The sequence below is a fragment of the Mobula hypostoma genome, chromosome 8 (assembly GCF_963921235.1).
Source record: "Mobula hypostoma chromosome 8, sMobHyp1.1, whole genome shotgun sequence".
Classification (NCBI taxonomy): Eukaryota; Metazoa; Chordata; class Chondrichthyes; order Myliobatiformes; family Myliobatidae; genus Mobula; species Mobula hypostoma.
Window position 1 is genome coordinate 72,948,968 of NC_086104.1, and position 13,253 is coordinate 72,962,220.

General features: G+C 39.3%; 1 protein-coding gene across 1 annotated transcript in view; it reads right to left on the reverse strand.

Moving 5' to 3' along the window:
* Positions 1–743: 743 nt before the first annotated feature.
* Positions 744–13,253, reverse strand: part of LOC134350637 (calcineurin subunit B type 1) — a 73,842-nt gene continuing 61,332 nt past the window's right edge. Inside the window, exons 4-6 of the mRNA XM_063056122.1 lie at positions 8,464–8,523; positions 5,016–5,200; positions 744–1,866 (exon numbers count right to left, since the gene is read on the reverse strand). Coding sequence (XP_062912192.1) covers positions 1,819–1,866; positions 5,016–5,200; positions 8,464–8,523 — 293 coding nt within the window. The 3' untranslated portion in view covers positions 744–1,818. The remainder of the gene's footprint in view (positions 1,867–5,015; positions 5,201–8,463; positions 8,524–13,253) is intronic.

The following is a 13,253-nucleotide window of genomic DNA, read 5'->3' on the forward strand; positions in this document are numbered from 1 at the left end:
AGTGTTAAGTTTTTGGTTATTTATTTCAAAACCATGATCACAAACTATATACAACCATTAGGTTTAGAAGTTTTATATACATGGTAGTCCTCAATCCTTGTTCTTGTCTGGATTAAAATTCACCTTATGATTAGACATACTGGAGCCATCAAATAACTGGTGAACAGCTTAGGGACTAAAAGCAAAACAGTTTCAAATATTTTATTTTCCATTTACTTGTACAGTATGAAGGTTCTAATAGTCCCACCGCATATGATGCAACATGCCAGAGAAGAAAACTCAACATTCACTTGCCACCCCCCACCCACATAAAACTAAAAACATTCCCTTGTATTAAGGAAAAAGATGTACACGATTTCAGACTGCAGTCAAATTATGCACAAGCAAAAGGGAACATTTTCCCTACATGACTAACAAATATGTACAAATAAATTCACAAGACTAGATTCCCCTTGAAACAGAGCACATGGCAGTTGACACTGGAGCAGATACAACTGGCTATAATTACAAGCCATGTACTTATCCAGAGGAAGAAAGTTAGTGGAGTTCTTTTTCAACATTTACCAACATTTGGCAACTTCTTTGAACATTGTAATTTATGTAAACAAGAGGAACATTTCAGTCAATCTACATGCAAGTTTATCATGCAAGGACACCAAGCACCTGGATCTCTCACACTGAGTCAGAGCCCACCAGAGTGCAGCACTTAACTGAAGGAACAGCAATAGTACAGAGGCGCTTGAACAATCTTTGCGAAGAAAATAAACTAGTCCCCCCCCCCCCTTTATCCCAACAGACATCTTATTAAATGAACAGACCAGGTTAAGTAGCTAATTGTTGCAAGTTTTGTTTACTTTACAAAAAAAATAGAAACAGCTCATTCCTCACAAACATACTAAAACTCAAGATTGTAAATGGATGACAATAAGCAGAAATTCAATCTGAGAAAGGCATCCATCTGAAAGCAAGCTTAAAACAACTTTCAATCCATGGTACAACGAACTGCATTATGACAGAAGATGTTGGAGGTTATGCTGTTCTCTTAAGTTTCCTTGCAAACTGAACTGTTTAATCAATTTAACAGCAAAAATACCAACTGTGGTTAAATGTCTACTTGATAATCCTCACCAAATTACCATATCAATATAAAGATCTGCCACTTAATCATTCCTGCCATCTACATTATGCTAGAGGAATTACTGAAAGATGAACTAGCTTTAAGTCCCTAAAAAAGAAATTAAAATATGGAACATTAATATGTAAATTGTATTCAGAAAAGATGTTTACATTAAGTCAATATACTAAAACAAAAGTAAACTCTGCTCACAAGAATTAACTATTCAAGTTTATAATCTATTATGAAATGAAATACATAATGGGGAGCCAAATAAAAACAATGATAAAGATATTTTAAAATGGGTTGTGTAATCCATGCTTGGCACTTCGTAGACTACTTTATTTTAAATCAAGTCTCTGCATCGTTTATTGAAGCCCAACTTACTACTTATACATTTACAAAGCTCTAGATATACTTCCTTATAAAAGATGAGAATGAAATAAATAAAAATCCAACCCCTGCCCCTTCACCACACTGAGATGCTCCTTTTCAGCTGTCCTTCAGATTTTAAAGTGCTACACTAGGTTATTGAGAGAATTGCAGTTCAATAACACTTAGTTGGCTTCATGAGGCTCATGTTGGAAAAAGTGGCTTCACAGAGAAAATACTTCCATTAAATACACAAAGCATTGCTGGACATTTTGGGCAGATCTTCAGAAATGGAGAAGAAAGCAGAAGTGTTGGGTGGAGTCTTGAAGAGGTCACACATCAACCACCATCTTTTTGTGGATGTCTAGGCCTCCTACAACCTGGATGGAAAAGTACATGTAATGATGGCCATCAATAGTGAATACAATATAGAAAACACAACCACTTGTGATAATGCTAGAAGATAAAGCTTTTAAGTGACACACATATAACATTAAAATAAAAAAAGTTTAAGATGCCAGAGGATAGAAAAAAGGCAAATGTTGTAGGTTTACAAGGGTGCAAAGGTAAATCTGGTAATTATAGTCCTCTCTGGGAAACCAGAGTGCTGCAGAAAATATTCTCCCAGTCCTCATAACTGTACAGAGGTTCTGGCCTCCAACAGCACAAAAAATAGAAAGGTGCCCCTTTACAACAGGGGAGGAGGAATTTCTTTAGCCAGAGGATGGTGAAAGTCATTATCACAGACAGCTGTAGAGGCCAATTTGTTGGGTATATTTATATACATTTAGCAGTTACAGACCCTTCTGACCCAATGAACCCACGCTGCCCTATTATATCATGTGACCAACTAACTTACTAACCGATACATCTTTGGAATGTGAAAGGAAACCAGAGCACCCAGAGGAAGCCACATTCACGAGAAGAATGTACAAACTCCCTACAGTGAAGAGCAGAATTGAACCCAAACTACAGGCACTGTAATAGCTTTACTCTACTATGACACCCAAAGCAGAGGTTGATAGGCTCTTGATTAGTAAGGGAAGCAAGGAGAATGGAGTTGAGGGGGAAAATATATCAGCTTTGATTGAATGGCAGATACACTTGATGGGCCAGTTCTGCTTCGATGTCTTGTGGTTTATGGTCTAATTTCCCCATCCCCTAACTTTTTGGTTATAAAACTGCCAGATTTAATAACTAATACATCTCTTACATCAAGACATCGAAAAAATTAGAAGTATAATAAGTAAAGACAAGGTTGGGCTTCTCAGAATCCAAAACTTAAAAAAGACAGCATCCTAGATGGAAGATAGAGGTGTACAAAGTAGGATGAATAGGCATGATATCATACAGGGAAATACACGCAGCTGAAGGAAAAATATAGGACTAAAGAACAGCAGAACAATGGGACAAAAACTTACAGATTTAGTGGGCCAAATGCTATTATCTTCTGCCTCATAAGTACCATAATTTCTATTATGAAACCAAATTTTTTCTGTATTTTTATCACAAGCTATGGGAGCAAAATTAGATCATTCAGCCCATCCAGTCTGCTCTGCTATTCAATTATGGCTGAGTATTTTTCCAACCCCAGATTTCCACATCCACATAACCCTTAACTCCTTCAGCAATCAAGATCCTACCAATCTTATTTTTAAATACACCCAATGACTTGGCCTCCCACCATCCTCTGACCGATTCAACATTCTGCGGTTGAAGAAATTCCTCCTCATTTGGAGACGCCCCTTTATTCTGAAGGTAAACCCTTGGATCCTAGACTCCCCTACTACTGGAAACGTTCTCTCCACATCCACTGTATCCAGGTCTTCCAGTATTCAGTAGGTCACAATGAGATTCTCCCCCACCCCACCTCATCCATCCAAACTCCATCGAATACAGGCCCAGAGCCAGACACAACTTAAATGTTAAACATGGATCATTCTTGTGAACTGCCTTCTTTCAGATTGATGGTACCCTTGGACTTGCATCACATGATATTTAATTATATACAAATGCAATAGAAATGCAATCACAAATAAGGATCTGTGCACTCAAAACAAAATCAAGATTTTAATGAGCCTAAAACAAATATTCCCAAAATGCTCAATAATCTTAATTTTATTTCATGCATATCATACAATTAGCAATATTTGCAAATTATATCAGCTGGAAATAATGGTGCTTAAAAGGTACAAATACATCGTTTCCACTAAGTGGTGACATAGGAAGACAGATATAGTGTTTTAACAGCCCAATAGAGTTAATATAAATGATTGCAAATGTCTGTCCCAGTTGCATTTTCCAGTAGCAAAGGTGCTGAAAAAGTATGCCATATAAGTATGCAGATGATACTAAGATAGGTGGAGTTGTGGATAATGAAGTAGGTTTTCAAAGCTTGCAGAGAGATTTAGGCCAGTTAGAAGAGTGGGCTGAAAGATGGCAGATGGAGTTTAATGCTGATAAATGTGAAGTGCTACATTTTGATAGGGCAAATCAAAATAGGACATACATGGTAAATGGTAGGGCATTGAAGAATGCAGTAGAACAGAGGGATCCAGGAATAACAGTGCATAGTTCCCTGAAGGTGGAATCTCATGTGAGGGTGGTGAAGAAAGCTTTTGGTATGCTGGCCTTTATGAATCAGAGCATTGAGTATAGGAGTTGGGATGTAATGTTGAAATTGTACAAGGCATTGGTAAGGCCAAATTTGGAGTATTGTGTACAGCTTTGGTCAGCGAATTATAGGAAAGATGTCAACAAAATAGAGTACAGAGAAGATTTACTAGAATGTTACCTGGGTTTCATCACCTAAGTTACAGAGAAAGGCTGAACAAGTTGGGTCTTTATTCTTTGGAACGTAGAAGGTTGAGGGGGGGGGCTTGATAGAGGTATTTAAAATTATGAGGGGGATAGAGTTGACGTAGATAGGCTTTTTCCATTGAGAGTGGGGGAGATTCAAACAAGAGGACATGAGTTGAGAGTTAAAGGGCAAAATTTTAGGGGTAACATGAGGGGGAACTTCTTTACTCAGAGAGTGGTAGCTGTGTAGAACGAGCTTCCAGCAGAAGTGGTTGAGGCAGGTTTGATGTTGTCGTTTAAAGTTAAATTGGACAGTTATATGGACAGGAAAGGAATGGAGGGTTATGGGCTGAGTGCAGGTTGGTGGGACTAAGATGGCCTATTTCTGTGCTGTAATTGTTATATGGTTATAGGAAGTGAGCTAATTAGGGGCAAATATACACAGCCAATAAAGCCAAAGCTATCTCAATGTAGTTAAACCAATTCTCAAAAGACACTTACAATTCAAAGGTCATTAATAATAATTTTTAGTAGAAACACTCATTAAAAGTAGAAACACTTCAATGTTCTGTTTATAAGATCTTTCACACATGATTAAAATCTAAAAAATTAAAAAAATATCTTTACATCACTAACAAATGGATGAAAAACTAGACTGAATTAAGTGTTACTCTGTTAATAGACCTTAGCAAAATTATGTTCTTGTTGGAAGTAAAATAGATCAACTTACTGCACAAAACTCTTCAAAGGATATTCTTCCATCTCCATCTTTATCTGCATTAATTATGGTTTTGTCTACAATTTGCTGTAGCTGAGTGTCCTTTAGATTGTTCCCAACCATCATTTTCAGCACCTGGAAAAGCTCTCCATTAGAGATGTAGCCATCCTTATCCATGTCATAGATGCGGAAAGCAACTGATGAAAAGAAAGATATTATGCAATAGCTGTTGGATTAAAAAGTGGGAAGCTTCTGATATTCTGGCTTCATTTTAAAATTTTTCAAAAATATTTGCCTTTGCCCCAAATACAATTCAAAATTAATAAAACTAGTACACAGATATAAAGGACTAGCAGGGGAACCACAGCTACAAGTATTAAAGTAATAGATACTAAAAGTTCATATCCTTCACAATTTTAAAACTAGTAGGGACTTAAAGTCACATTTCATTATATCACAAAATGATTAAAGTAAAAAGCAAAAACAGAATTTATTTTTAAATACATTTGAAACAAATTTTGTAAGTGGCAGTTAAAATGGTGGAGAAGGGAACCTATATTGAAAACATTTATTCTGGACCTCCTTCATAAGAGATGGTTAGTTAAAATTTATGCTAAAAAAAACATAGCAAATTACTGAATTAGCTGGGAAAATAAACAAAAGAAAGCATTAGTGGAGGCTTTTTCAAATACAAAAGGTTATCAATGGTGGCCGTAAGAGAAACTGTTGGAGTTGCAACTCTTCACTGGATTTATAAGTGACTTAGGTGGATTAAAAAAAACCACAATGGATTACTAGATAGTAAGCAGAATAGATAAAACATTACAGAGACACTAATAAAGTTTTGATTTGATACAATGTTAGTAAATGGCTACCACTGTAATCAAATGCAAGTCATGCACTTTGGATCAAAAGGATAGCATAAAGCTTTAATGAAAGGTAGAAAATAACAGTAGAAAAGAGACCACTTGATTTTTAAATATTTCACCGATTGATGCAGAAAAACAATTAAAGGCCAACATCTCAATTAAGCTTTTTATCTTTGAGTCAAATAAAAACTGTGCCAGTACTAACAAGCGTTTATTTCTAACCCTAGTTTGAAAGTAGTGCACCATGCCTTAAATCATGCCTGAAATTCCAAAGGTTTTATTACAAGGACTACACGAAATTCTAGATAAAATAACAGATAATTGGACTAACAGGTTGGAGAGGAGTTATTCCAAATAGTCCAGGAGTCCAGAACTACGGAAACAACAAAAGTCAGAGCCTGATCTTTCAGACTGGAGCTGGGTCCAACCAATGTGAAATATTTCTATTCATAAATAGTAGCAGAAGTTTGAAAACTTTTCCATTAACCACTCCTAATAGCAGGGCATTTATAAATTTTAAAATGTAATTTTTAAACATATGATATAAAGGGATATGGAATATAAACTAGCAGTTAGAATGAGATTGCAAATTTTTTTAAATTTCAAAATACACTTTATTCAAAAATAAATATATACAATAAAACATTCAATAACTTTCCATCCTTTACATACGTTTCCATTAAAGTCAGTACATATCTATATTTATGGCCACCCACTTGGCACTCCAGTTGTTCACCTTACCACATCATTGTTGAGGGGTATACTCCCCGCCACCCGACCCCTCACACTCCTGCGGGTGAAGAAACCTATACCGTGGTCCTTCCCCACCGGGCCCTTGCGGTGGCTGCACCGAGTTTCAGTGCGTCCCTCAGCACGTACTCCTGCAGCTGAGAATGTGCCAGTCGGCAGCATTCTGCCACGGACATCTCCATGTGCTGGTTGATCATCAAGTTTTGGGCCGACCAAAGAGCGTCTTTCACCGAGTTGATGATCTGCCAGCAGCACCGGATGTTTGTCTCCGTGTGCGTCCCCGGGAATAGCCCGTAGATCAGAGAGTCCTCTGTTACGCAGCTGCTGGGGATGAAACGTGACACTAGCCCGTCCAACCTCCTCCACACCCTCTTTGCGAACTGACAGTGTGCAAAGAGGTGGGTCACAGATTCCTCCTCACTGCAGTCCTCCCGTGGGCAGTGGGGTGTGGAGACGACATTCCGGGCGTACAGGAGGGCTCTGACTGGGAGGGCCCCTCTCACCGCCAGCCAGGCGAGGTCTTTGTGCCTGTTGGTGAGATCTGGCGATGAGGCATTTTGCCAGATGAACTGGACGGTCTGCTCAGGGAACCACCCCACTGTGTCCATCACGTCCTTCTCCTGCAGTGCCTGCAGGACATTACGTGTCGACCACTGCCTGATGGCCCCGTGGTCAAAGGCGTTCTCCTGGAAGAACTTTGCTACGTAGGACAGGTATGCCGGCAATGACCAGCTGACTGGGTGCTGCGCGGGAGTGGGGCCAGACCCATCCTTCGTAGCCAGGGCAACAGGTAGAACCTGGGCACATAGTGGTATTTGGTGCCCACATACCTGGGTTCTACACACAACCTGATGCAGCCACATACGAAGCTGGCCAGCAGGGTGAGGGCGACATTGGGGACATTCTTGCCCCCACTGTCCAGGGACTTGTGCATGACGGTCCATCTCACCTGCTCCATCTTGGATCCCTAGACGAATCTGAAGGCAGCTCGGGTGATTTCCAAGCTGTAGGAGCGGGGGACGGGCCACATTTGCGCCAAGTACAGCAGCCCTGAGAGCACCTCACATCTGATGACCAGGTTCTTGCCCGTTATCGACAGGGAGCGCCCTCCCCACAGTGCCGGTTTCTGTTTCACCTTGGCAGTCCGCTCCTGTCAGTTCTTGTTGCATGCCTCAGCCCCTCCGAACCAGATCCCCAACACCTTCATGTGGTCAGACCTGATGGTGAAGGGGACGCTGGATCGGTCGGGCCAGTTGCTGAAGAGCATGGCTTCGCTCTTCGTGCGGTTGACCCTGGCCCCCGACGCTAGCTCGAACTGTTCGCAGATGCTAATCAACCTGCGAACAATTTACCCCTAAATGGCGAAACAAGACTGAGGACAAATGTGTCCCTATGTTTCTTAGACCATATCAACCTCTTCTGAAGTACTGTTACTGTTGTAATGAATGAACAACAAATTCCCAAAGGGGAAAATAAATAAATGAGCAGGACATGTTTCCTTTGTAATGTTGGCGAAGGATGAAACCTGGCCAGGTAAACACTTTTGTTTAATTAGTACCACAGGATCCATTCATCCACTGAGACCAATTCTGAATGAAGGCATATCCAATCATGTAATACTCCACTGGTATTACTGGTGGCAGAGTAGAATTGTTGTGCCTCTGAAATTGGCCTGAATCCATAACCTGATAGGGCAAAAACTACTTCTTAATAAACAAAGGTCAAGCTCAAGTTGAGGATAAAATTAATTGTAGCAATTTTTCAAGCACTAATAAAGGTAATCAAAGTGAACATCAAATAATGTTTAGCACAATTATAAAATAAATTACGAATATACTTACATCGCAATTTCTGTTCTTTGTCACCTTTAACACTAAATTGGGAGACCCCTTCAATAAATTCTGCAAGAAATGATTACAAAACAGCTAGTTGTATCTGAGTTGGCTGATCACTTATAATGTTATTTAAACTGGTTAATAACCAAAGCAGTACTATACAGTAAAACTTTATGATCATAGAACCCAGCATCCAAAAGGGAGGCTTCAGACCAGCACTTTGTTTAGTTATAAATTTAACACTGCCAATAGGTTCAAGAGGAAACTTACTGTAGCATAAAACAAAAAAGCAAGCTACTTGTTTAAGAATCAATTACATTAACTCAAAAACAGTGCAGAAATCACTAAAAGCCCCCAAACACTAAATTCCTCCTTTTCCTTCATTTAATTTTTTCAATCTGCTGTATGTATTTAAACTTTTAATGAACATATTGTTTTTTTAATTTTAAGAGAGGGAGAACTATGCTTTCTTTCATTCAGAGTCTCCAATGATAGTCAATTAAGAATGTATATTCAAAAAGTTTGACTAAATATTCAAAAACATGTCAAAATCTAACACTTGGGGAAATTGTAAATGATAATCCCTCTATATGTTTGAGTAATCAACTCCCGCTGGGCCAAAACTTGCTGGGAAAAACAGACAATTCCATGTTGACCTGCCTGCATGTGTCAAGCTTCTAATTCCTGTAGAAAACAAAAAGCATAAATTTGTTGGACACTTTTAGCTGATCATTTACTGAACAAGCTGTCTTTAGTCTCCAAATATTGTTCAGCAGCAGAATGTAAAACTTGCTGCTTTTTGCCATTTGAAGTGAAGAATCTGCCTACCTGCTGATCCTCCAGCAAGTTACATGGAGGCAGTATGGTAGCACTGCTGTTAGCATAACAGTATTACAGTACAGTGACTCGGTTCAATTCCGCTGCTGACTGTAAAGAATTTGTACACCAGAATTTCCTCTAGGTGCTATGGTTTCTCCCCACAATCCAACACAATTCCATATCTAAACACCTACATTCAGTTAAATAAAGAGGAAGAGTTAAGAGAAAACTGGGCAAGTACAAGGTAATTTATATCTTGTAATTAATTTGGTTAATTTTTTTGTAATAAAATTTTCTTCATTCTATCAATGATTTCTAATAGCTTTGCATGTTACAAATACCACAGCCATTTTTGATGTTGGTTAATACTATTAATGGGGAAAAATCTGCACCCCCACAAGATTTTGTTTCTGTTCAATGGTAGGTGTGTTCTGGCCACCACTTGATATCATTATATCATTCAAGGTCCTGCTACTGCAAAGGATTGAGTCAGCTTCAAATAACATCAACACCAGCAGATCCAGTTTAGTCATTTTTACCAAGATCAGCAGCTAGTGCAATGGTTTATTACTAGCACATGCTACAACCCATTATGACATCTACAATTCAAATACTAATGTGGACAATCTAATTCATACATAGACTATTTTTGAGTTTAGTTAGAAAGATTTAAAAAAACACTGGAATTTCATCAAGTCCATCTCAGACCTACCTGAAGCAGATCAATTACCTGCAGGGTTGCCAATGTCAATGATAGAGTCCTACAGCCTAGAAACAGGTCCTGTGGCACATCAAGTCCATACTGGCCTAGTTTTCTACTTAACCCTATCTACCTGCACTCAGACCCTAGCCATACATACCCCTCTTATCCATGTACCTAGACAAACTTCTTTTAAATGTTACAAATGTACTCGCATCTACCCCCTCTGCTAGCAGCTCATTCCACACCAGTACCCCTGAATACCCTATCAGATTCCCCTTAATACTTCACCTCAGATCTCTAATTCTAGTCTGACCAAATCTAATGTATTAGATGATAACTCTACATTAATGGCTATCCTCAAACCAACAGCCTGGTCAAGGTGGGAAGTGTTCCTAACCCAGTCTTAAATTTGAACAAGGTGTCATCTTCACCTGAGCTTGCACTAGAGTACCTGCCTTGTTCCAACTTCATGCCCAATCCTCGATATGCATAATCGACAACTGTAACCTTGCATACATGCTCTCAAATTTGTCAACCTGACTGGCCTAATGTCCTTTGGTCCACAGACAAAATATGCACAAATACCAATACATTGATAGATTTATCTCCCAGCTTGTTCTAAATGATCTCAGATTTTGTTCAATTATGGAGAAATTTCCTGACATCAAAAGATCTGGTAATCCAAAGCAGTGAATGATTTGAACTGGATTTTGTACTGATCCAAGCCCTGCATTTCCAACAGTAACTGGATTCATTAATCCACTTCAGCTTTGCTCAAAGGAAGACATCACTGATGAAATTCACCGTCTTTGGTGTTCCAGTCTAGCAGATTTTCTAGATTTGTGCATGTGACTCTAGTAAACACCCACCAATGTTTATCAACAGTTTTTTAAATGTTTCACAGAATAACAGCAACTTTATATCCTGCAAACCATTAAAAAATGAAAAATAAATTTTCCAATGGACTTAATATATTTAAAGAAAATATATTACATGTACGTATAAAATTGAGAAGAGAAATAAAACAAAGGTAACATGCAAAGGGTTAAAAGCAATCATCTCTGGATAGAAAACTTAATGTTTCCAGTTTAAACAAGCCATGCCCAAGGATAACCAATGGTCTGTGAAGGTCTCTGAAGATTCTCAAAGAGATAATATCAATTTAATTGGAAGAGCATTTTCCAGTATTTGACCAGACATATGGGAGGGAGATTGAAAGGCTGGTTGAATAGTGCCACAACAATCTCTCACTCAACGTCAGCAAAAGCAAAGAGCTGATTATTGACCACATGGGTAAGAAATTGGGGGTCCATGAGCCAGTACTCATTGGGGATTGAAGGTGGAGAGGGTCAGTAACTTTAAATTCCTGGTGTTATCATAACAGAGGATCCTTCCTGGGACCAGCATGTAAATGCCATTTCAAAGCAGGCGTGGCAGCGCCTCTACTTCCTTAGGACTTTGTGCAGATTCAGCACGTCATCTAAAACTTCTGTAGATGCACAGTGGAGAGTATCCTGACTGGTTGCATCATGGTCTGGTATGGAAATACCAATGCCTAAGAATAGAAAAGCCTACATGAAGTGGTGGATACAGACCAATCCGTCACAGGGAAAGTCCTCGTCACCATTGAGCACAACTGGAGAGTAGTGCCACAAGAAAGCAGCATCAAGGCCCCCTACCATCCAGGCCATTCTCTCTTCTTGCTGCTACCACCAGAAAGGAGGTGCAGAAGCCTCAGGTCCTATACCACCTGGTTTAAGTTATTATCCTTCAACCATTTGGCTACTGAACCAGCATGGACATCTCACCAGAACACTGAATTGATCATTGAACTCAGCCTTTGGACTCATTTTCAAGGACTGTACAATTTGTGTAGTTAGTTAGTTAGTTAGTATTACTTTCTGTATTTGCACAACTTGTCAGTCTTTTTTGTTCTGTGAATGCCTGCAAAAAATGAACCTCAGGGTAGCATTTGGTGACAAATATGTACTTTTATAACAAAATTGATTTTGAGAAGACCAGAGACAGGGCGTAGGGCCATGATCGACTCCATTTCTCACCAATCAACGCATCGAGGAAGATTGAAACATCAAGGGAAGGCCACGAGTCAGCAGTCGCTCTCTAATACTGTAGTTCATATTGGTCTCCTTGTGTTTTCTCTCTTGTTGCCAATTGACGGGTTGGGGGTTTAGATATTGGGAATGCCCTTGTTTCTGTTTTCCGGGTGGGCAATATGTTAGCTTTTCTCTGAGGGAGGAGTTGGGGACTTGGGATCTGATGCTCTTCTCTGTGGGTGATCTGTTAACTTTTTTGTATGTGAAGAGGCAGTTGGGGATTTGATGTTATTGTTGCTTTTTCCCCCCCTCATGGGTAACATATTAGTTTTTTTTGCAAGGGAGGGGGTTAGGGGTTTGGGGTTTGATGTTCTAGCTGTCATTTTCCACATGGGTGATCTATTAGCTTTTGTGCAAGGGAGAGATTCGGGGTTTGAGAGTTTTTGCTTCTATTTCTTTTTTGTCTGGGTGGGGGGGGGGGTTTGACGTCTTTTCTTTCAATGCCTTCCATTATTTATCTTTATTTCATGGCAATCTGGTGAGAACGAATCTCTGAGTTGAATTCTGAATACATAACCTTAATAATATGAACCTTTCCACTTACTTTTTGACTTACTTTGAAAATTAAGAATTGTTTTGAAAAGCTAACATGTGGCAACTTAACTGAAACAATGTTCATGAGATAAGATTTCAAAGAAGCTACCTCTGAGCCTTATTTTCAGAATGGAACTGGTTGAACTTTGATAGACCCCAGATCTTAGAGAGTAAATATCCTGAAAACAATGGGACAGCATTCATCTAGTGCAGGGGTCCCCAAACTTTTCTGCACCGCAGACCGGTTTAATATTGACAATATTCTTGCGGACCGGGGGGGTGGGGGGTGTTCAAGTGGGGTTAAACTCACCTCAACATGTCTTTTACAGTTAGGGTTGCCAACTTTCTCACTCCCAAAAAAGGGACAAAAGCAGCAGTTAAATCCCGGGACACTTTACCCCAGGACTGACTACCATGACCATGAAGCCTTGCGCAGGCACCTGTGTGTGCATGCGCGTACGTGCCAATTTTTTTCCCCCACCAATCGGTTTTGCCTTCATATTCCGGACTATACTGTACATACATTATTTCTACTTTATATAGGCTGTGTATTTATCATATCATTCCTGCTTTTACTATATGTTAGTGTTATTTATCTTCAGTTTTGTGTGTTATTTGGTATGATT